Source organism: Clavelina lepadiformis, chromosome 5 (assembly GCF_947623445.1).
Source record: "Clavelina lepadiformis chromosome 5, kaClaLepa1.1, whole genome shotgun sequence".
In the NCBI taxonomy this organism is placed as follows: domain Eukaryota; kingdom Metazoa; phylum Chordata; class Ascidiacea; order Aplousobranchia; family Clavelinidae; genus Clavelina; species Clavelina lepadiformis.
The window spans coordinates 20,863,714-20,886,828 of NC_135244.1; the positions used below are offsets into that span (position 1 = coordinate 20,863,714).

The 23,115-nt window shown below is 37.0% G+C and overlaps 1 protein-coding gene across 1 annotated transcript in view; it reads right to left on the minus strand.

The window, feature by feature from the left end:
• The window catches only part of LOC143460723 (uncharacterized), a 157,310-nt gene that overhangs the window by 81,775 nt on the left and 52,420 nt on the right, over positions 1-23,115 (minus strand). The window contains exons 5-14 of the mRNA XM_076958331.1: positions 22,267-22,365; positions 20,373-22,090; positions 19,971-20,237; positions 15,234-15,392; positions 13,512-13,661; positions 10,799-10,960; positions 10,463-10,621; positions 8,790-8,951; positions 8,453-8,608; positions 3,114-3,275 (exon numbers count right to left, since the gene is read on the minus strand). Of these exons, the coding sequence (XP_076814446.1) occupies positions 3,114-3,275; positions 8,453-8,608; positions 8,790-8,951; positions 10,463-10,621; positions 10,799-10,960; positions 13,512-13,661; positions 15,234-15,392; positions 19,971-20,237; positions 20,373-22,090; positions 22,267-22,365 (3,194 nt within the window). The remainder of the gene's footprint in view (positions 1-3,113; positions 3,276-8,452; positions 8,609-8,789; positions 8,952-10,462; positions 10,622-10,798; positions 10,961-13,511; positions 13,662-15,233; positions 15,393-19,970; positions 20,238-20,372; positions 22,091-22,266; positions 22,366-23,115) is intronic.

Here is a 23,115-nt window from a genome sequence, read left to right on the forward strand (position 1 = left end):
TCAGTGTTGTAATATAACATTGTCTAAACAAAACATAAATATTTAATGTCGTCAGATAGGACTTGCCTTCCGTTGTATTCCATCAAAGCTTTGCTAACTGATTTTGACGAGATTTATGAATAGGCCTATGTTGGGATACAAACTCTGTACGTCAGCTGCTACAATAAGTAAGTCCTGTTGGTTTCTTATGCGGGTGGATTTGTGCGATTGAGCTATTTTACAAGTACCGAGTTCCTGAAGATAATGTTGACTGTGTTTACAATAGTCATTTATTTTGCTTTTCCAGTATTTAACACTTATTGGCTGCAATATGTGTTCAAGAAAGGCCGTGATTCTGGACGTCGTGAATGACCAGTAGATTGCAGCAAACGAACTGGAATGACCTGTATCGGCGTATTGTCCAGCTCTCCCTGGGACATCTTGTGTGTTTGGAACAAAAGATGTGCATGGGCAGGTGTATTATAGGAAGGTTATATGGTGTATTGTATTGTAGGCAGAGGGAGACGTACTTTTTTGAACGTAGGAAAGAAACTACGAGCGCACTCATTTTTGTTGCACAAACAACGCTGCGAACGCACAAAATGGAGACAAACGGTAAAAAAAAATTTTAGGTTTTTGAACTGTTACAAAACTATAAATTCATGCAATAGGTGTTGCACGTCATTGACAATAATCACGAAAATTACGTAATTATAGTGAATAGTGGCTGTTGCTGCAAACGTTTGTGTAAATTACATTATTACACAACTTACTGTTCGGGTATATTTTATGCACACAAAACATTGATAATTGGCTTTTTTATCTCTGTGTACTCTGTATGTAAACGCAATCGAAATGCGTGAGATATCGGCACTCAGCTCTTGGCCAATGTTCCCTCTAATTTTTCACGAGTCTGAGCAAACACACTAACTCCCTGAGCGGTCCCTTGGACCAGTGTGAGCAACATCAGACGTGCAACGTGCGTACTGTGGCCATTATTATGCCTTTATTTTATTTTTAATTCAGGTTAGATTTTTTTCTTGTGCGCAGCACAGATTTTCTGTGCGCGGAGACCGTGTCAGCAGTGCGCATTCGCGCAGCTTAGAGGGAACATTTCTCTTGGCCCACATTGTCGATTTTCGAAACCACAATAGTAAAAAACAACGCTTGTACAGTGACCTCATAGCCGTTCTTTGATGACTATTGCTACGATCATAAATCAAGTATGGAAAGTATGGCAGTGACACTACTGAAGTGATATCACACTGCACGAAGCCAACGAGAAATATAACTTACGCGTTTCGTGCAAAAGTAGATCACACACTACGTCGATAAAGTTATAATAGGCAAAAAAAGTTTGGGAAAAACCTTGTCAGAAAACAAGTCCAATTGTGCGAAACCGAAACTCAATATTAAGTAATAACTTGTGATATAAACCTGCTTTGCCAATAAACAGCAACGAAAACAAAGCGAGCGAAAGCAGAAAAAATTACGGAATTACTTACCAACATGTGGTACATAAATTACGTAATTAAATTCTCAGTTACGTGCAACACATATGTAGTGAATAAAGAAATGGCTGCTTTGAGACTAATTTCACGCACATTTTTGCTCCGCAAAATTTATAGAGTAAAATGGAATAAAAAATATGGAACACTAAACATGTCAGAACCTTGTCATGGCGGTTCGATATAAACGTCTTGTTTTGCAAGCCGACAGCAAGGAGCCGACTTGTCATCACAGCGTTGTAATTTAATTCACGTTGCACGTTTATGACAAGTGTGAACAAAATAAAACTCTTTGGCGAGCCCAAGTGGTGGTAACTAAGAACCAAAACTATAAGAAGCGACTATGTCTCGATTGCAGCCAAACAATGACCAAATTGACGCTATTGGACGGTTATCCGCTGCCAAAAATACAAGACATAGCGCATGATGTGTCTCGATTCTCCATCTACAATACAGTATGCTAGACTTAAAACGTGCGTACCACCAGGTAGAATTGGCGTCTAACGATAAGATTTTTATCGCATTTCAAGCCGATACTAATTTGTACCAGTTTCGCCGAATGCCGTTCAGTCTAACTAACGTAGTTCCATGTTTTCAACGAACAAAGGACGAGCTTATATCAGTCAACAACTGCCGCGGGACTTTTGTATATCTCGACAATATTACCATCGGCGGTAATACACAGCAAGACCATGACATTAACTAATTGCAACTTAGCTTTGTCAATTTAAAGCACAACTACAACGCTGAAACAAGTTGGTCTTAAAATAAAGTAACAATTGTGTAATTAACGTTTCCATAAGTCATTCAGCCCAAAACTCTTCCAGTAAGGAGAAATAAATTTTTGAATTTCGCATTTTTTGCGTCCCGGTCATCTTCAAAAATAATCCGAAACGTTGCAAAGTCTTAATCGCAAATCGGCTGAATTATCTTTAACAAACCATTCACGTACTTGCGATTTTACCAATTTATATTATGAAGATGTAATATAGGCAAGTCCTCGACCAGTTAAATATAGCTGAGCCTTTACGTGTGTTCGCTAGTTGAAATCGAAGGCTAATTTACTACATAACTACAGTGTTGAAATAATAAAAATATCCAGCTCGGTGGTGGAGAGATTTAAAGCATAGAAGTAGAAATTAGGCGAACCCGGTACCACAGTCGACCTCGCTGTCAAACATTGTGACGTTAATGGCGGTTAAACAACAGACAAACAACGTAAACAACGTGATTGATGGCTGGTGTTTGATACACGAATAGTCGTACAGCGACAGGTTTACATTTACACGTTTCACCTTTTCTAAAAACGTTGTATAAAGTGTGTCAGTGAAAATAACATGAATAACTTCTTCCGTTAGAAACTGCTATGTGCGTGGCAGTGACAAAACGCGATCCTCACTTTATGTGAAATGGAATTACTTTTATATTTCATTTGTAATTTAAATTGTGACGTAAGGATGCAGCTGAAACGGGCATCAGATAATAATTTAGCACAAAGTAATGACGAAACACAAGGCTTCACAAAGTTTAGAACGTTCAGATTGTTCTGAAATAATGAAATTTGCAAAAAACATAGAGTCCGTGTTTTAGTCAGTAAACCAACAACCAAGAGTTCTACATACTTACCGGTTCAGGTAGCTTAGAGATAGCATCGGATATGGATTTTATTCCAGATGCACTGATCTTGCACCATCTAATATGAAGCTCCTCGATCTTGCTGAGACAAGTCGAAATATGAGATGCTCCATCATCACCGAGATTATTGCCCCAAAGATAAAGCTTCTTCATCTGTAAAACAATATGCTGTAGAATGTAAAGCAAGGAATTATATTTCAGGTCATTTAAGTTGTCTGACGTCAAAGCGACATTGCTTGATAATGGTGATTTGCTATGGAATATAAAATTGTTGATATGACGTCGTAATTTACAAAATCCCTAGAAACACAAAAAATTTACAACACAAATGAAAATTGGTTCCCAACAGTATTCGCAAGACAAAAATACATAAACATGCCATGACCAAAATAAATACAATGCTGTGAACATTCTAAGTAGTTTCTATAATAACAGCAGAGGTAGTTCATTAGGTATTTAGAGGTAGTATCAACATTGTTGTTTTTCGAAATTGCAATAACAAACAACAACGCTTGTACAGTGACCTCATAACCGTTCTTTGATGACTATTGCTATGATCATAAATCAAGTATGGAAAGAACGGCAGTGACAGTGCTAAATTGATATCACACTGCACGAAGCCAACGAGAAATATAACTTACGCATTTCGTGCAAAATTAGATCACACACTACGTCGATAAAGTTATGATAGGCAATAAAGTTTGGGAAAAACCTTGTCAGAAAATATGCCCAAGTGTACGAAAACAAAACTCAATATTAAGTAATTACTTGCGATATAAAGCTGCTTTGCCAAAAAACAACAACGAAAACAAAGCGAGCGGAAGCAGATCATCGTTCTTTTCTGACCATTTACTCTCGTTACATGAAAACATTTGTTGAAAGAGTTTCCTTGGGAAAGGAAACGTCAAACACTTTTGTTTTAGCCTTTGGTGGCAGCGGTGAAATCTGTGTTGGTTTCATTCAACCTGCAGAGCCTTTTTCCCTCTCCATAAAATATGAATTTGAAATCATGAACCGGATGGTGTGACTTTCTGCGTAAAAATTGCCGAGCGTAGGCAATGGGCTTGACGTAATCTTTCGCTATAAAGCTACAGCTGGCCTGTGTTGAAGAATGATGAAGCACGTCCAAAAAGTCAAAAAGCTCGAGGTTTTGATTATTATCTACCGTCATCTTTAGTTTTTGGAACCTCAAATCAAAACGGTTTTGACCGAATCCTATTTGTAAAGCATTTTCGATGTTGTTGATATTTGCCTCGTCGTATGATAGCCAGATAATATCATCGATAAATCTCTTGAACAGCTGTGCTTTTAGAAAACTTTTCTGCAATAGTGAAATTACGTAACGCAATCCAATGTTGGCCAAAGATACAGAACGGTTGTTGCCTGTAATGACGCCAACGTGTTGCTTATAAACCCATGTCAGTGTTGTAATATAACATTGTCTAAACAAAACATAATTAATGTCGTGAGATAGGACTTGCGTTCCGTTGTATTCCATCAAAGCTTTGCTAACTGATTTTTGACGAGATATATGAATATGTTGGGATAGAAACTCTGTACGTCAGCTGCTACAATAAGTAAGTCCTGTTGGTTTCTTGTGCGGGTGGATTTGTGTGGTTGAGCTTTTTTACAAGTGCAGATTTCCTGAAGATAATGTTGACTGTGTTTACACTAGTCATTCATTTTGCTTTTCCAGTATTTAACACTTATTGGCTGCAATATGTGTTCAAGAAAGGCCGTGATTCTGGACGTCGTGAATGACCAGTAGATTGCAGCAAACGAACTGGAATGACCTGTATCGGCGTGTTGTCCAGTTCTCCCTGGGACATCTTGTGTGTTTGGACCAAAGGATGTGCGTAGGCAGGTATAGTATAGGTAGGTTATACGGTGTGTGTATTGTATTGTAAACAGAGGGTGACGCTCTTTTCTCAACGTAGGAAAGAAATTACGAGCGCACTCCTTTTTGAAGGTTATTAGTTGGTCGCTTATTTTTGTTGCACAAACAACGCTGCGAACACACAAAATGGACACAAACGGTAAAAAAAATTTTTCAGTTTTTTGAACTGCTGTGAAACTATAAATTCACGCAATTAGTGTTGCACGAAATTGACAATAATTCCGAAAATTACGTAATTATAGTGAATAGGGGCTGTTGCTGCAAACATTTGTGTAAGTTGCATTATTACACAACTTACTGTTCGTGTATATTTTATGCACACAAAACATTTATAATTGGCTTTTTTATCTCTGTATACTCTGTATGTAAATGCAATGGAAATGCGTGAGATATCTGCACTCAGCTCTTGGCCCACATTGTCGATTTTTGAAACCACAATTGCAAAAAAACAACACTTGTACAGTGACCTTATAACCGTTTTTTGATGACTATTGCTACGATCATAAATCAAGTATGGAAAGTACGGCAGTGACAGTGCTAAAGTGATATCACACTGCACGAAGCCAACGAGAAATATAACTTACGCGTTTCGTGCAAAAGTAGATCACACACTACGTCGATAAAGTTATAATAGGCAATAAAGTTTGAGAAAACTTTTGTGAGAAAATAAGTCCAATTGTGCGAAACCGAAACTCAATATTAAGTAATAACTTGTGATATAAACCTGCTTTGCCAATAAACAACAATGAAAACAAAGCGAGCGGAAACAAATCATCTTTCTTTTCTGACCAAAGACTCTCGTCTGATGACAAGATTTGTCGAAAGAGTTTCCTTGGGAAAGGAAACACTTTGCCAAACACTTTTGTTTTAGCCTTTGGTGGGCAGCTGTTAAATCTGTGTTGGTTTCATTCAACCTGCAGAATTTTTGCCTCTCCATAAAACACGAATTCGAAAACATGAACCGGATGGTGGTACTTTCAGTATAGGAATAGCCGGCCATAGGCAGTGGGCTTGACGTAATCTTTCGCTATAAAGCTACAGCTGGCCTGTGTTGAAGAGTGATGGAGCACGTCTAAAAACTCGAGGTCTTGATAATCATCGACCGCCATGTTTATTTTCTGTAACCTCAAACTTAGTTGGTTTTGACCGAATCCTATTTGTAAAGCATTTTTGATGTTGCTGATATTTGCTTCGTCGTATGATAGCCAGATAATATCATCGATAAATTTTTTAACAGCTCTGCTTTTTGAAAACTGTTCTGCAACGGTGAAATTACGTAATAAAATCCAATGTTGGCAAAAGGTACAGAACGCCACTATGTTGCTTATAAAACCATGTCGTTTTGGTAATATAACATTATCTAAACAAAACATAGTGAATGTCGTGAGATAGGACTTGCGTTCCGCTGTATTCCATCAAAGCTTTGCTAACTGATTTTGACGAGATTTATGAATACGTTGGGATAGAAACTCTGTACGTCAGCTGCTGCAATAAGTAAGTCCTGTTGGTTTATTGTGCGGGTGGATTTGTGTGATTGAGCTTTTTTACAAGTGCGAAGTTCCTGAAGGCAACGTTGACCGTCTATAGCAATATTCATAATACATAACATTTACTGTCTGCAATACGTGTTCAAGAAAGGCCGTGATTCTGGACGTCGTGATCTGACCAGCAGACTGCAGCAAACGAACTGGAATGACCTGTATCCGCGTATTGTCCAGTTCTCTCCGGGGCACCTTGTCTGTTTCGAACAAACGATGTGCGTAGGCAGGTGTATTATAGGTAGGTTACATGGTGTATTGTATTGTAGGCAGAGGTGGGCACGAAATCGCTCTTTTTTAGGAGCGATCTTGAGAATGGCTGTTGCAAAAATGCACTCGGGATCTCGTAGGTTCTTGCAGCCGTGTTGTAGATTGCGACGCGGTTGGACTTGAAGGCTGCAACTGATTTTGACGAAATTTATGAATATGCTGGGATAGAAACTCTGTACGTCAGCTGCTGCAATAAGTAAGTCCAGTTGGTTTCTTGTGCGTGTGGATTTGTGTGATTGAGCGTTTTTACAAGTGCGGAGTTCCTGAAGGCAACGTTGACCGTCTGGAGTCTATACTATAGCAATATTCATAATACTTAACACTTACTGTTTGCAATACATGTTTAAGAAAAGTCGTGATTCTGCCTGTGTTGAAGAACCGCTCTCAAGTTTACTTTGCTGCGCAGTTGCTTACTGCGAACGCTGCTTGCGTCGCTGTGGATGGACGTAGGCTTGCAATCAGATACATCAGAGACCGCTGCCAAGCGTTCAGTGAACTCCCGATGAGTGGTCTCATATTCTTGTCTGTTGGAGATTCCCGTCAGCGATCTCACCCTGTGACAAATAAGCGTCAAGCGATTTCTGGTAAATGCCATTGATTTTGACTTCAACACGCGGAGAGGCTCCCTCTTTCTTAATCATAAATGCCTTAGCGCAGGCGTGGGATGCCTGTAGGTCTTCGTACAATCGGGAAACATTTTTGGAGTCCATGTTTTAAAGGCAAATGAAAAACGGAAATGAGAGAAACACAACAAAAGAGACGAGGGCTGCGAAAAGCGGCAAACGTACAAAAAGACAAGACAACGACGAACTTTTTCCGCCAACAAAATGGCAAACAAACAATGACAACGGCAAAGTCAACACAAGAACGGGGAACGGGGTCAACGGCCTATAAATAACGAGACGAATAAAAGTTCGAATAGAAACTCCTGAACCCTGGTAGTTTGGAGATTACGATTCGCTGTAGTCTTGGAGAATTTTGAAATTTTAGTCAGCAGTTTAAAATGATGTTATGGAAAGTTTCCGCTTGTGGGTTTGCGCACTCCTCGTGGGCACGCATCTGTTATGAAGTGACTTTATTTCCTTTTTGCATCACGAGATAAATGGTTTTAAGCTCTGACTGAACCCAGCCGAAATGGTAAGCAGAGTGAAGCAAAGCAAAAGTGCGAGGTTTATGAGGAAGGAACGCAGAAAATGTAAATTGAGTAAGCGAGGAGCGAGGAAGCAGAAATAAGGTGATTTTACGTTTAACGGTTCTCAGAAAAGAGATGAAGTAAAATTTCAAAGTCACGTCAACAAATTGCATTGTCTAAAATTTCAGCCCAATAGACTGAGATGACAGACACAACTTAACTCTAGAGCTGCAAGTAATTAAATGTTTGAACCTCATGGCAAGCTACTGCATATAAAATCTGTGTGATAAAGAACCAGTCCTGGAATGACACTTTAACATGATCAAGGCCCAGTTTGAAAACCTAACAACATTTTTTAAAGCTACCAAAAGACCAGAGACAATGCATGACAAAAAGACATCAGATAAATGATTCAGCAACGCAAACGAATTGCAAGCAAATGTTAGCTTAAGAAACTTTCAGCCTTAAACAAAATTTATGCAAAATGACAAACCGGTTGAGGTAGCTTATTGATAGCGGCAGCTAATGCTTCCACTCCAACCGGTGTCAGGCCAAGGTTGCTGCAGTTGCCATTGCCAAGCTGGTCTAAGCCACAACGTAACACGTTTGATAGATTCATCTTATCATAATTGAATTCCAATACTTTTGGCTGTACATTGAAACAAATCAGAAGTTAATAAAACGCTAAAAATTATTCATAAATAACTCATTTATTGTTTTAATTTACTGCAGTATTTCACAATGCTTAGTGCAAATAAAATTACATGTAACACCCTGGTGGTAAGGATGTTGCCTACAGTCATATTTACCATAAAAATAACCAATCTTACAAGATTTGAACAATTTTTTATATGTTCTGTTAATACACGAACTCCTTCTCCAGTGATGTTGCAATCAGTCATGTAAAGTTTTTCGATCTTATCAAGGCAAGACATAATAAATGGAACTCCAGCATCACCAAATTTATTCCCACTCAGATTGAGTCGATCAATCTATTACAAAAATCAAAGCATTTAAAATGAATCCTCTTATGCGGTCGTGGTGCTCAAACCAAGAAAGGAGGAAAAAGGAACCACAAGCTACCGACCCATTTCCCTGCTCTGCACCTCATTAATCAATTCCAGTGGTGGAGGAAAAAATCTCTGCTTGTAATTTTTTTTTCACTTATTTTTAGTTGTGGTGATTACATAACTCTGGGTACTTTTATAACAAATTTTTCCAAATATATCCACAATAGAGCTGCTTTTTGTTATGTTTACCTGGTATGCATACTTGATTAGGGTCATTTTGACCTCAATGGTATACGATGCTGTCTTTTATATTGGACCATGGTAAGTAACAGCTTGTCAAATCAAATATATCTTCTGACAGCAAAATCTTCATATTTAAAATAAGTCAACAAAGTACACAACTTTATGGGTAACTACTTCAAAATTATAGCCATTAAAAAACTGCTTCGGAGGTTAAGTTGACATCATAGTAAATAGATTGTTAAGTGTTGTCCAATACTGTTTATTCATTTCTTCATTTGCCTTTAATTGTATTTTGTTTTAAGGATCATGATTTGTGTGCATGCCTGATAATCCTGGAATATAACTCATTTGTGTTTTCATACTTGCTTTTGTGCACCTTCATTTTATTATCTGTCGATATTCAAACGGCTGCTATTTTTTAAATCAAATAGCTATTATAACACCAGCTGTAGTTTAAAGTATACATCATTTGAAACAACAAAAACAACTTATTACTCGAGCTACTACCCGGTACACTGCAATGACAAACACAACTCATCATTAGACCTACATGTAACTAAACATTTGATCCTCATGGCAAGCTACATAAATCTGTGTGACGAAGAACCAGTTCTGGAACGGCATTTGAAGGAGGCGTGTGGTCAGAAATTAAGATTTCTCTGATTTCAGAGTCTTACGTAGGGATTTGAAAAACCTATTTATACCAATAAGAGGGCAGCATGGTTGGTGTTATTTTTTGCTGGGTAATTCAACATACAGTTGACACTTTTCAAAGCTTCAAGTTGCGCGGAAAATTCGGATAGAAATTGGCATGAAAAAGTAGGAAATGTGTGTTTTAAAGCCCAAAAATCCACTTTTACCTTGGCACCGATGTAACGTTGTATAGAGATATGTGATTTTTGTCATATTCCTGTATGAGATAGCATCAGGAAAGCCTAGTTTACATGCAAAATATCAGTGATACCCATGGAGCAATTTACAAATAATTGTATTTTTAATAATTGTACTACATAAAAAGTAAAAAAAATTGACCCTTTTTTGAAGTCTGTACGTCTCCTTCAACATGATCAGGGCTCGACTCAAAGAACTAACAACACTTTTGATTAATATCAAAACGCTATAGACAGCGCAGGACAAAAAGACATCAGATAAATCATACAACGAAGCAAATGAAGCACAAGCAAACAATAAGTTAAAAAATGTTCAGCCGTAGACAAAATTTATGGCAAAATTAATGCAAAATGACAAACCGGTTGAGGTAGTTTGTTGATAGCTGTAGCTAATGCTTTCACTCCAACTGGTGTCAGGTCAAGATTGCTGAAGTCTCCATTATTGTCAAGCAGGTCTAAGCCACAACATAACACATTCCATCGATTCATTTTATCATAATTAAAATCCAATACTTTTGGCTGTGGATAGAAGATCAATCAGGAGTTATAATAATGCCAATCAGTCCAAAATAATTATTTACTTTTTTAATTACTATAATATATTACAATGCTTAAAGCAAACAAAATTAGACATAACATACTGGTGGTAAGGATATTGTTTATAATCAATTTTACAATAAAAATAACCAAGCTTACTAGATTTGAACAATTTTTTATATGTTCCATCATGACACGAACTCCTTCCTCAGTGATGTTGCAATCAGTCATGTAAAGTTTTTCGATCTTATCAAGGCAAGACATAATAAATTGAACTCCAGCATCACCAAATTTATTCTCACTCAAATTGAGTCGATTAATCTATTAAAAAAAGCCAAGCATTTAAAATGAATCCTCTTATGCGGTTGTGATGCTCAAACCAAGAAAGGAGGAAAAGTGAACCACAAGCTACCGACACATTTCCCTGCTCTGCACCTCATGCAGTCTGATTGAATGGACCTTATTTTTTTGCATTAGGACTACATCATGGGTCGAAACCACGCTATAATACTTATAGCAAGCCTCATTTTCCCCAAAAATCGCGGTACACATAGGGGTTTGCTTGCGACCACACTGTGCAATATTTACACAACTGATTATTTTCAAACATCCTGCAAGCAAAATGTCTGCTGATGATGTCGTTTAACTTCTTCGGATAAATCAATTCCAGTGGTAGAGGAAAAAATTTCTTCTCGTAATTCTTTATCACTTATTTTTAATTGTGGTTAATACATAACTCTGGGTACATTTAACGAACAAATTTTTCATTTGTTGTTTATAAAAACAACCACAAATATGTCCACGGTATATTTGCTTTTTCCTATGTTTACGTGGTATACATACTCGATTAGGGTCATTTTGACCCCACTGGTATATGATGCTGTTTTTTATATTAGACCAGAGGTGACGAACTTGCACACAGTCGACCTCGCTGTCAAACATTGTAGCGTTGAAGGCGGTTAAAATCAGCCAAACAGCGCAAACAACGTGATTGATGGCTGGTGTTTGATACACGAATAGTCGTACAGCGACATGTTTACATTTATGCGTTTTACCTTTTTTAAAAACGTTGTATAAAGTGTGTCAGCGAAAATAATATGAATAACTTCTTCCATTAGAAACTGTGTGCGTGACAGTGAGGAAACGTGATTCTCGCTTTATGTAAAATGGAATTACTTTTATATTTCATTGTATTTCGTTAATTTCAATTGTGACGTATGTAATCGATGTAAACAAGCAGTTGAAACGGGCATTGGATAATAATTTAGTACATAGTAATGATGAAACACAAGACTTCACAAAGTTTACAAGTTTACTTCACAAAGTTTACGTTTAGATCAGAGATGACGAACATGCCGCCCCCAAATCGGTTTGACAATCGCTCTTGCATGGCGAAGCATTCTGGCGAGACCAGTAATCTTAAACTATCTTTGACCTGTTTCAAACCTTTGTGCAATGCGATGTCAAAAGCTGATAGCACGATTGAGTCGCAGCTGTATGTCTTCAATAGATTGGCGCACTCAACCGATGTATTTTTTCGGGCCGCGGGAGCAGCTAAAAACCTGCCGAATGAAGCAGTTGCACTTGAATGCTAATTATTATGCAAAATTTTACAGGTTATTGAAAAGTTGTGCGGCCCGCTTACTCAGCTGGAATTGACAAAGTTGCCCGCGACAGCGAATGGGTTCGTCACCCCTGTATTAGACCATGGTAAGTAACAGCAGCTCTGTACATATCAAGAATATGTTTTGACAGCAAATTCCTTCTATTTAAAATAAGTCAACAGGGTTCATAGCTTTATGGATAACTACTTCAAAAATACAACCATTTGAAAAACTGTTTGGAGGTCAAATTGACATCATGGTAAACGGAGGGTTAAGCATTGTTAAGCACTGTTTATTAAACTCTTTATTTGCTCTTACTGACGATCATTTGTGTGCACGCCTGATAATCCTGGGCAATTAGTTTATTTGTATTTCCATACTTGCATTTGCTCACCATCATTCTATCATGTTCTCAAATTCGGTTTGTTTTGTCTTAGTGGTGACACTTCTTTTTATTAGGCTCTGTTTGCATTTCAGTTTATCTCACGCGTCCACATGATGCCGACGTTTGATCAAACTGATTACTGTAGTTACTGAATCTTTTTCGCTTAACTCCTAAAGTTTTCAACAGTACGAGAGGCAAATCAGTTATAAAATGTTGGTGACATTGAATGTTTTTAAATGAAAGATCTTTGTATAATCCAGTCTCTAATCTTGCTTTCACTTATATCTTCCACTTTGATAGTTAGTTAAGTTCCCTGGGAATATGTCATATTAAATATGCACCACAATGTTTTGTTATTACAAGTTTCACTGCTTTAGCATTGATGTAACTGTAAATAGTCAAGTTTGGCATACACGTATGACTATGTGTCCTCAGTTTTGTATTAAAACGACTCTAGTGTGGACATTAGCTCTTAAAGAAGCGATCAGATCTGAAAAAAAGACACTCGGTTATTACGCAATAGCTGTCTGCAAAAGTTGCAACAAGCTGCTTTGAAACCTTTCCTCCACAAGCTTTTTATGCAATGTGCTAAATACAAGCAACGTAGATTTACAGATCATGTTAACTGATGAAAGTATAAAGATTTTAATTGACACAAGTCTTTTATGTTGGACAGCACAACATGCGCATCAGCCAAATTTTAACTTATGATTTGACATATAACCTGTACATGAGCATATACTTGTTTTGTAAACAAGCAAACGTGTTAGAAACTATGACCTTTCTCCGCCCCTGGATCAAAGACGATGCACTGTTTGACAATCTCTGATATAAGATAAAATGATTTTTTACACATCCATAAAGTTGAAAAAAGTTTTCTTACTCTGTATGGGAGCCGTAAAAGAAAGAAAGCTAACGTTTGAGTTCCTTGACTGGAGATTCCACACCCAGATAAATTACAATCGACAGCCTGTTCCTCTGGTGAAAACTTGATTTCGACTTTTCGGCGAGAATTTTTGTTGATCGTGTCCATCTAATTATGAAAAAAATACGAAAAAATATAGCAAAAAATACAATAGACATTGCAAACACTCAGGTAAAGAGAGTTTTACAGTTAAGCTTGATATCAGTTTTTCTCTTTCTTTTTTATTTTATTAGATAGCATTTTTGATTTTTTGCATCATGGCTCAGTTACGGTGACAACTCCTTGCAGATGATGAACATAGATGTAAAGAAGAGACATAGAGCATATGGAAAGTATCATATAGCTGTTCATTGATTGGGAAAGTGTATTCCCATTTTCAATATGTATTTTTTATTTCTTTAAACAATGATTTTAACAAAGTTTAGCCTTTATGAAAAAAAAAAGTTTTAAAAAAGAGTTTGTATGAACATACGTTGTACCAATAATAATAGAAGAATGAAATGTTTATCGCAAAAACATTTCCCATATATAATCAAATAATGTCATTTTCAACAAAATGGAAAGTGTCATATACAGTGAGACCTCGTTAATCCGTACCCCGATGAACCGGAGTCCCCGCTATCCGACACAAAACTGCCGGGAACGGATTTCTTCCTATGCATTTTACCCCTTTAATCCGGAAACCCCGCTGTCCGACTCCGACACAAAAGTTTTGGAACAAATGTGCTAAATCAATAGCAATAAAACCCGATAAACCGGATTATTAACAGTTAAGCGAAAATGATTCACGATTGTCCTAATGCACTATGTAGTTAGTTGACGAAACAATAGCCGATTATCTACGCTTAATAACGTTGCGGTCTTTATTGATTCAAAAGTACAATACTGTACAGCATTTTAGAAACGAAAAAATAAATTGTTCATCAACAGTAACAAACAATGCTTCCGCGGTCGCAAAAAAATACGTACAGTACATCGGTTGAGTGCGCCAATCTATTGAAGACATACTGCTGCGACTCAATCGTGCTATCAGGTTTTGATATCGCATTGCGCAAAGATTGGAAACAGGCCTAAGAAAGTTCAAGACTGCTGGTCCCGCCGGAATGCTTTGCGGTTGTCAAATCGATTTGCGACCGCATGTTCGTAACTTCTGGCTTAGAGCATTCGTGTTTAATACAGTGGTTCTGGGGTTCGACACTGGGTTGGATCAAACAAAAAATATGATTTTATTTTAGTTGCTGTCCAGCCAGAAACTCGGTACTTAGAATTGGAGTGAGGTGCATACTGCATTTTGAACACGGTACTGCATTTGCAAGATTGGTTGATTTTTTACTTTCCAATAATCCAGACACCCCGCTAAACCGACATTTTTTGACGAAACGAAGTGGTCCGGATTAACGAGGTCTCACTGTAGCTGTTCATTGATTGGGAAAGTGTATTCCCATTTTCAATGTGTATTTTTTACTTCTTTAAACAATGGTTTTAACAAAATCCTGAAAGTTTTGCCGTTATGAAAAAAGTTTAGAAAAAGGGTTTGCATAAACATACGTTGTACCAATAATTAATAGAAGAATGTAAGATTTATCGCAAAATCAATTCCAATATATTATCAAATGTCATTTTCAACAAAATAAAAAATTTCAATTATAAGAATAAAAACACAAATAAAACAAAATATACCATCACTTGTAGTAGATGTTCTACTTTGGTAGGACTTGTGATTTTTTTTTCATTCATCTGGAGTTGCCAGGGTTCCTGTACAAGATGTAAAAAAGCAACCAGGGTGATCACTTCGTCTGGATCAAGCGAGCCATCAATTTGAATGGTTGGTGAATTACACTGCAAGAATATACAAGTGATATTTATACGAAAAAAAAGATAAATATTTTGCGGTAAAGCGATTTTAAGTATACCACGAGCAAATTCAAAAATCAGCTAAAAATCGGTAAAGTTTGTGGTACAGTATATTTATAAGAAAAAGTACGATGATATTTTTTTTCAATTTTTTGTCCATGACTTGACAAACTAAACTATGATTGTTTTATTCAGATATTTATTGATGCTAACGAAATCACTATGCAGATTATGACCAAAAAACATGACAACTGCAATAGCAGTTCAAGTGTCATATAGGTAACGGATGGTTCTGTTATGTTCTTGTCACTAAATGATAGTTCCCTCTTTGTTCATACATAAACTCTACTGTTTAATTAAAACCACAGTAGTAATCGACAAAAATATCCAGCCAAAAGTAATCGCATATTTAAATACTAAAATTCAGGTTAACGTTTTGCGTTCCAAAAGCGTTTTAACCCAAACTGTTCTTACTAGATAGTAAAAATATTAATTAGTGGCAGGTCAAGTACGCTATATTACCACACTTTTATTCAATGGTAAAAAAATTGGACAATTTTTTCCCCTATTAATTATCCACAACTAAGGCGTTATAAGCAATTTTTTCGTGTGTTCTGTTTCTCTGTTATTGGCCAGCTCACATAATTGCAAAAAAACTGGATGGTAACGACTCAATTGAATTAAGTGGTTTCATTAGATTATACTGTAATGTGCACCACATTTAGTAAAGAAGAAGGCTGTTATATTCCCAGAATCAGGTGACAAGGCTTGGGTTAGTGTACGCTAGATATTAGCTCGTAGTGTTACCATAGTGTTACCATGAGCATCTCAGAATAACAGATTAGTTGTGTTACCCCAACTCGACGACTAATAACAATGGATGACTTCAGCTTTGTTCCCTCTATCCGTGGAAAGTCGAAGCTCGCCCTCAATGGATTTCTTTATAGACACCAGCGTAGCCGTGGAGAGAATCATTATTTTCGTTGCAAACGGAATGACTGTCCTGGAACAGCGACACTGAAGGCGGTGAACTACAACGATACAAATGGAAAAGTAGTTGTCGGAAAGTCCCATGTCCACGAGGCAGATGATCAAAAAGAACAGGTGCTACAAATGATTGGAAATTTTCGGAAAGAAACAACAACATCCAGTCTCCTTTCGATGACGATTGTACAACAACATCAGCAAAATGTTGAGGTTGAAGCTGCAGAGTTTTTACCTAGTGAATCAGCACTTCGGCAAGTGACACAACAATCGCGGAGGAAGCATCTGCCGAAGGAACCGAAGAATTTGAAAGAGTTGGTGATTCCTGAGTTTCTGAAAAAGACAAGGAACGGCGAGGACTTTATTTCGGTTGCTACAGCTGATACAGATGGGAAAAACAGAATTATTGTAGTCGGATTCATCGCGTTGCTCCAGAAGCTCGCTGATTGCGATACGTGGTTCTTGGACGGAACGTTCGAACGGCAACAGAATTTCGTGATGATGATGATTTCAATTTAAAGATCAGAATATTGGTTGCGCTAAGCTTCTTAGAGGCTGACGCAATACCATCTGCATTTGCAGTTCTTTCCCAAGACGCTTCACCAAAGAAGGCAGAAATTTCGAAGAAGTGTACGTCTTAGGCCGCCCAATCCAAACTGCAACACGCCGAGGAAGACGACCAATCAACCGCCGCCCTACAACTCGAAACGCACCCCTCTTCCCACCTGATTTTTGGAGTATCAGCCAACTGCAACAATCGGGTCTTGCTCGTACAAATGAGATCCAGGAGGCCTGGCATCGCCGCTTCAATGCAATTGTCAACAGATACCACCAAAGCATTTTCAAAATTATTGACGAGTTTCAAATCAAGCATCATAGAGTTTCCCAAGAACTCTTTCGCCTTGAATTCGGTGCATCGACACCATTGCGCCGATTGCGTATGACAAGGCAAACAGAAACCCGCATTGGAAGTTTGTTTTCCCAGCAAGAAGACCTTCTACAAGAAGTATTCCTCCGCCGAGTTGCGAGTAATTTGAAAATCGGACCAACTGCGCAACTATCAGAAGAATTGGACGAGATGGTTGAGGACTCTTAATTTTTTTTTGTAGATAGTACTCTAAACTTTGTCTTGTGTGTGTTGTCATCTGTGCACTTACTAATTAACAGCAACTGCAACTTAACCAACAAATGTCAATTTGTCACTCAAATGAATTACACAGTCCTTATCAATGTGTCACTCAAATGAACTATAATTTTGTCACTCAAATGAACTGTTATGACAAATTAATAGTTCGCTGGTGAATTACTCGTGTGAAGTATTACACAACAAACTCATCTGTCATAAATACTGCGTATGCTGGCGGTAATTGTTAGAATGTGAGTGAGGACGATAGTTGGTTGATAACTTGTCTTACTTCTGCTTCGATGATATGAGTTCTCATTTCTCAAACGGCGTGATTATGCTGTTAGTTGCTTCAATTCTGTCTATACAAATTACTAAATAATAAAGTTCCCATTTTTTATTTATAATAAGACATGAAGGCTTCCACCTTCGGGCAAAGCTAACTGAATGTTACATTGCGCTCAGCAACAAGCGAGACGGTAAAAAGGAAAGATCGTACACATTACAACAGTATACATATGTGACACACCATGGTGTGAACTGCAGTTCAATCGAGGAAATTATTAGACGTCATTAAGGAGAACTCAAATCTGGCAAACAACTGAATTACAAGATCTCAAAATATAATTCATGCATTTTGAAAAACAACTCGTGATTCGTGACGTAACCGTCACACTGTCACTCAAATAAACTGTCACTCAGATGATATACAACCGGCCTAAGTTATGTTGTCCCTGAGTCAAAATGACATGCTGCTAGTGAGAGAATCGGATGTTAAAATATTTGAATCCCACCAATGAACCTAACGTATGCATGTTTCCGACATCCAGACGGACAAAAAGTACAGTGTCATTAAACAACCTCTCACCATGCCCTCAAGAAGCGACAAACAGCAACGAGACACCAATTACAAAAGAAGTCATAGGAAACCCTTTACCTAGCAATGAACTTCCAAGCCATCCCCCTATTGTGGAAGAATCAGAAATAGAGAACATGATGATAGAAACAAATCTACGTCGATCAAGCCAAACCTAACAAGGGGTACCTCCAGTATATTATGACAAATAGTGACATAACACAGACTGAAATGTAACTTGTGTTTCCTTGCTTATTACAAGCCTATGCTAAATTAGATTAAATCCATGCATGACCATTATAACAACCACGATTATTAGATCAAAGTTATTATGTATATATAAGTTCTTAGGTTAGGAGAAAGATCATGCAAAAAGTTGATTTAATTTATTGAAGAAAAATTTTGAATAGAAGTTAGACTTAGGTTTGGTTTAGGTTAATATGTTATAACAATTAGGTAAAGTTAACAAAAAAGCTTCAAAGAAATGATTTTTCAGGTGAAATGGTGATGGCCATTACTTAATTGGATCAGAAATCGTCAAGTTACATAATCAACTTAAGCACAACACAGTAAAACAGAAAGCAAATGCTTCACCACTGAACAAGTTGTAAATGTCTTCAGTCTTCTCACTGCTAAATTTGCATTGGCATAAATTGCATATGCTCATTGTGTTGTCTGTCACACCGGCCATGAAATAGTGAAAGCTTAATAAATGTAGCCACTTGACTATAAGTTTCTAAGTCTTGCTCTAGCAAGGAACAGTGTAACATGTGTAACCAAAATTGCATGCTGACTAGAACCGAAACTGGTAGGCTACTATATGAAAACAGTTATCTGTCTTATTGTGCAATACCTTTGACGTCATAATAGGTTGCTTTCCGCAATCATATCTAATGTGTAAACAATCAGGTTTGGGTATGAACGCGCACGCCTGAAGATACCGCCTCAGCCTACTAATTCATTTGTTCGTTAGAGTGAGCACACGCCAAGGCTATCTCTTCAATTATGACTTGTGCAGGAGTTAACAGGACTGAGCGTATGCTTAAACTTTGGTTAAAACTCAAAAAATTCAGAATTTACTGGATAGGTGTGGGAATAATTACACTAAAACGTTGGTAACTAAGACTCGGAGCGAATAATGAAATATCTGTTGAATACAAGTATTACAAATTATCACAATACCCAGGTGAGTAAAAGTTTCAATTGGCAGGCACAACATAAAATTTTTGTGATAATTATAGCTTTTAATAAAAGAAATAACCAAAAATTTAAAATAAAGAAGAAAAATAAACTGCTTCAAAATTACAGTGCGTTTGTTGTGTGTCTGTTGTGAGATTAAATGAAAGCTAATGCAACGAGTTGATCATCAACAAACAAAGTTTATCATCAACTCTGCACTGCAAAATATTGCAGTTGATAATATGAACAGAACATTTCTCAAAAGATAGGGCTAAACTTTAAACAAAGAAAGCCTTTAAATATTGCAGCTAATGTTCAATCCTTTTATGATTAATTTTAAGTTAGTTCAGTTCTTGTCATGCTCTTGCTTCAAACTGCCAACAAAAACGTCAACATATTCTTGAAAAGTGGTAACGATTACCTTAATGTGCACTTTAAATGATGAAGTGGATTGTATGATGAGGTACATGAGATGTGTGATTTGATCAAAAGAAGGTGGCTTTGTCAACAAAACAAGTTGTGGAAAATACTGGACCATTTCCTTCGCATTGCTGTCTTCGCTTTTGTCATACAACCACCGACAAGCATGCAGCAAGTTATCAGCTGACGAGTCTGGCTGCCTTGCAGCAGATTTTATAATTTCTCTGATTAAGTTTTGACAAAAAACTTCATTGGATTTGTTCGAAACCTGGAATATTTAGTTTTGCAAATTTAGTCCACAAAACCACAATGAAATTCTAACAAAAATATCAATTTAAAAAATACTATTACTATTAAACGCAATGCATATCATTTAACCAAAGGTTAAATAAGGTAACTTTACCTGAAAAAACCATCGATAAATGGCGTTGTAAGTAAATGATAAGCTTTCACCAAATCTTATGCTGAAATCCGACTGTGCATATTGAAGCAAATAATCCAGACTACACAAATCAGTTAGATGAACTCTTCCGTCAAGCAATATTTGTTCAGGAACAAAAGCAGCAACCTTTTCTGTTAATTTTCTATTGTTTAGCTGATATATCCAGTTACAAATCTCAATAAAAGTAGAGGTTTGAAAACTTTCTCTTAAGTTTTCCATCGCCGTAGAAACAAAATTGTCTAGCTGCTGAAATTTCATGTCAACATCCACGACGGCTATGTTAAAAATATCATTCAATTTTGTTTGTACATGGCGGTTGCACAGTCCAAAGACAAACAATGCTACAACTTCCCATCTGCTCTCAAGAAAGCATGAAAGATGATTTTGAAATTCACCAGATGGGACGTGAAGAATTAAATGAATGGCGGTAAATAGCTCACGCCAGATAAGATGGGAAAAGCTGGATTGTTTCTTGCCTTGAAGAAGATTGACCTGTAGGTTATCGATCTTAGTAGACGTTGTCAAAAACGTTTCAAGAGTTTCTGAACTAATTTTGACATTTGAAATGTCGCTTTCGGTGAAAATGATTTTTCTGGCTTGAAAGCCATTCCAAGCTAAATGACAAAGCTTCTGTAGCTCTTCTGGTTTCCTTACGTGTTCCTCTGACTTGGAATAATAATACAAGGCACGTACAAATATGTCGGTTAAAGACTGAATGTCATGGTCCAGTGAAGAGTTAAAGCTATCGGTAAGCACACCGTAAATTATGATACATTTGGCTGGCACAAAACAAGAAGCATCAATTAATGGGTTTCTACTGAGGTAATTTTGCACTGCATCATACTTTTCTTTACATAATTGCTTACAAAGTTTGGCTTGAGATTTAACACTCAGACCTAAAATGTTTACAACAAAACCGGATAAGTAGGCCTTGTCTAATTCAAAGAATTGTCTGGGTCGTGACGTCAGAAGTTTCTTAGCATTGGCAAAGATATTTCCAGAAAGAATATTGGCTATAAAAATGTCTGGAGTATAATTATCATAAAGATCACAGGTTGACAAAGTATTATTGGAAAAAAAGTAATCTGTGTCGGCTTCATCCAAACCGTCGAAGATAAATAAAACATTCGGATCGTTTGATAATTTTTTCAGCAGAACAAAATCTAGCTCAATGTTGTGCGGCCATTTACTTTGGAAGCATCTCAAAACAAAATCAAGGAAATTTGATTCTATTAAAAAGTCTACAGCTCGAAATGGAATGTAGAACAAAAATTTACATGCAGGAAGCAATTGCCTTTCTGTAACCAGATTAATTATAGTTTTTGCTAAAGTGGTTTTTCCCATTCCTGCTTGCCCGATTAAAACCACAGTATTCTTGTTCTTGTTAATATAATCCTGTTTTGCTTCTACGTTGCCAAACCTTTCAGCTTCTTTTTCAGCAAAATTTTTTGCAAGTGTAAATAAGTCTTTCAGTTCAATGTTTCCTTTTACAGATTCCCAGGCTTTAACCACTTCATCGCGTTTATTGTAATGACCTTCATCATCCGATGGCATTTGGGGAACCCGCTGAGAAAGTTCCAGATCAACTGTGTTGATGGCAAAATCAAGTTTGATAGGATGAATTATTTCACCGCACACAACCCTAGCATGTTTCTTCAATGTCTTTTCCAGATTGGATACTAAATAATTTAAATTTAAATAATCTGAATAATTTAAAAAGTGTTTCTATACATGAGTTAGTCATGATCATTTTATAACTGGCAAAAACTTCAATTTTTATTTACTGAGTACAAGTTTTAAATCCATGTAATTACTAGCTAACAACAGTCTTACAGACCCATTTAAATTTTCTTACATATAAAGAAGGGAAACACTCCATGAAAGAAATTAGTGACTATATTTCCGGCGCTTGTACGCTGTTTGGAAATGCTCTTTGAATGATTTTTCCGGTCACCTAATTGAAAAAAGTTTAAAAATAGTGTTCAAGTCTTGTCAATCTGTGTCAGCATAGATGTCACAGTTCACACTCACAATACAACACAAGTGCTTTGATTTGTTCAGCTATCATGCATAATTCATTCATTTCAATATTGTTTTTGATTAATTATCAGTAGTGCGTGCATGTGCTGTTGCTTTATTACCCTCATCAACATTGATTGCTTTTATGCTGTATATTTACATTTTTATGGTTTGAATCTCCACAATTGATAAAAAATAATGGGCAAGAGTTAAAAGAAAATGTTTCAAACTTTAACGGTCTTAGATATCAACATGAATATATTGTTGTAGCATGTGTGCAAAATTACTGTGTTTTAAGCTATTTTTCAAGTACAGTAGTCGCCGTTTTATAAGACCAGCCACCTATTAAGCCCAATTCAGCACGATCCCCATTTAATCCATTTGTTGCTGTTGTAAAATGCTCCGCTTTATAAGCCTAAAACTCCGTTTAAAAGCCTATTTTTGGAGAGATTTCGTATAATTTGAGCGTGAGTACATGGGTGATGACGGTTTTGATAAAGTGGACTATGATAGACTTTACATCAAATGCAATCAAGCAGCGTATTGTTTCTGCACACCATCAATCTGGGCGGCAAACTAACTACAGTATCCCATGCAACAGTTGTGTCATAAGCTTCATTGTTCGTCTATAATCAAACTGTGATGTACTGTAACTGTTGCGGTGGGTAAAAGATTCAGAATTTTC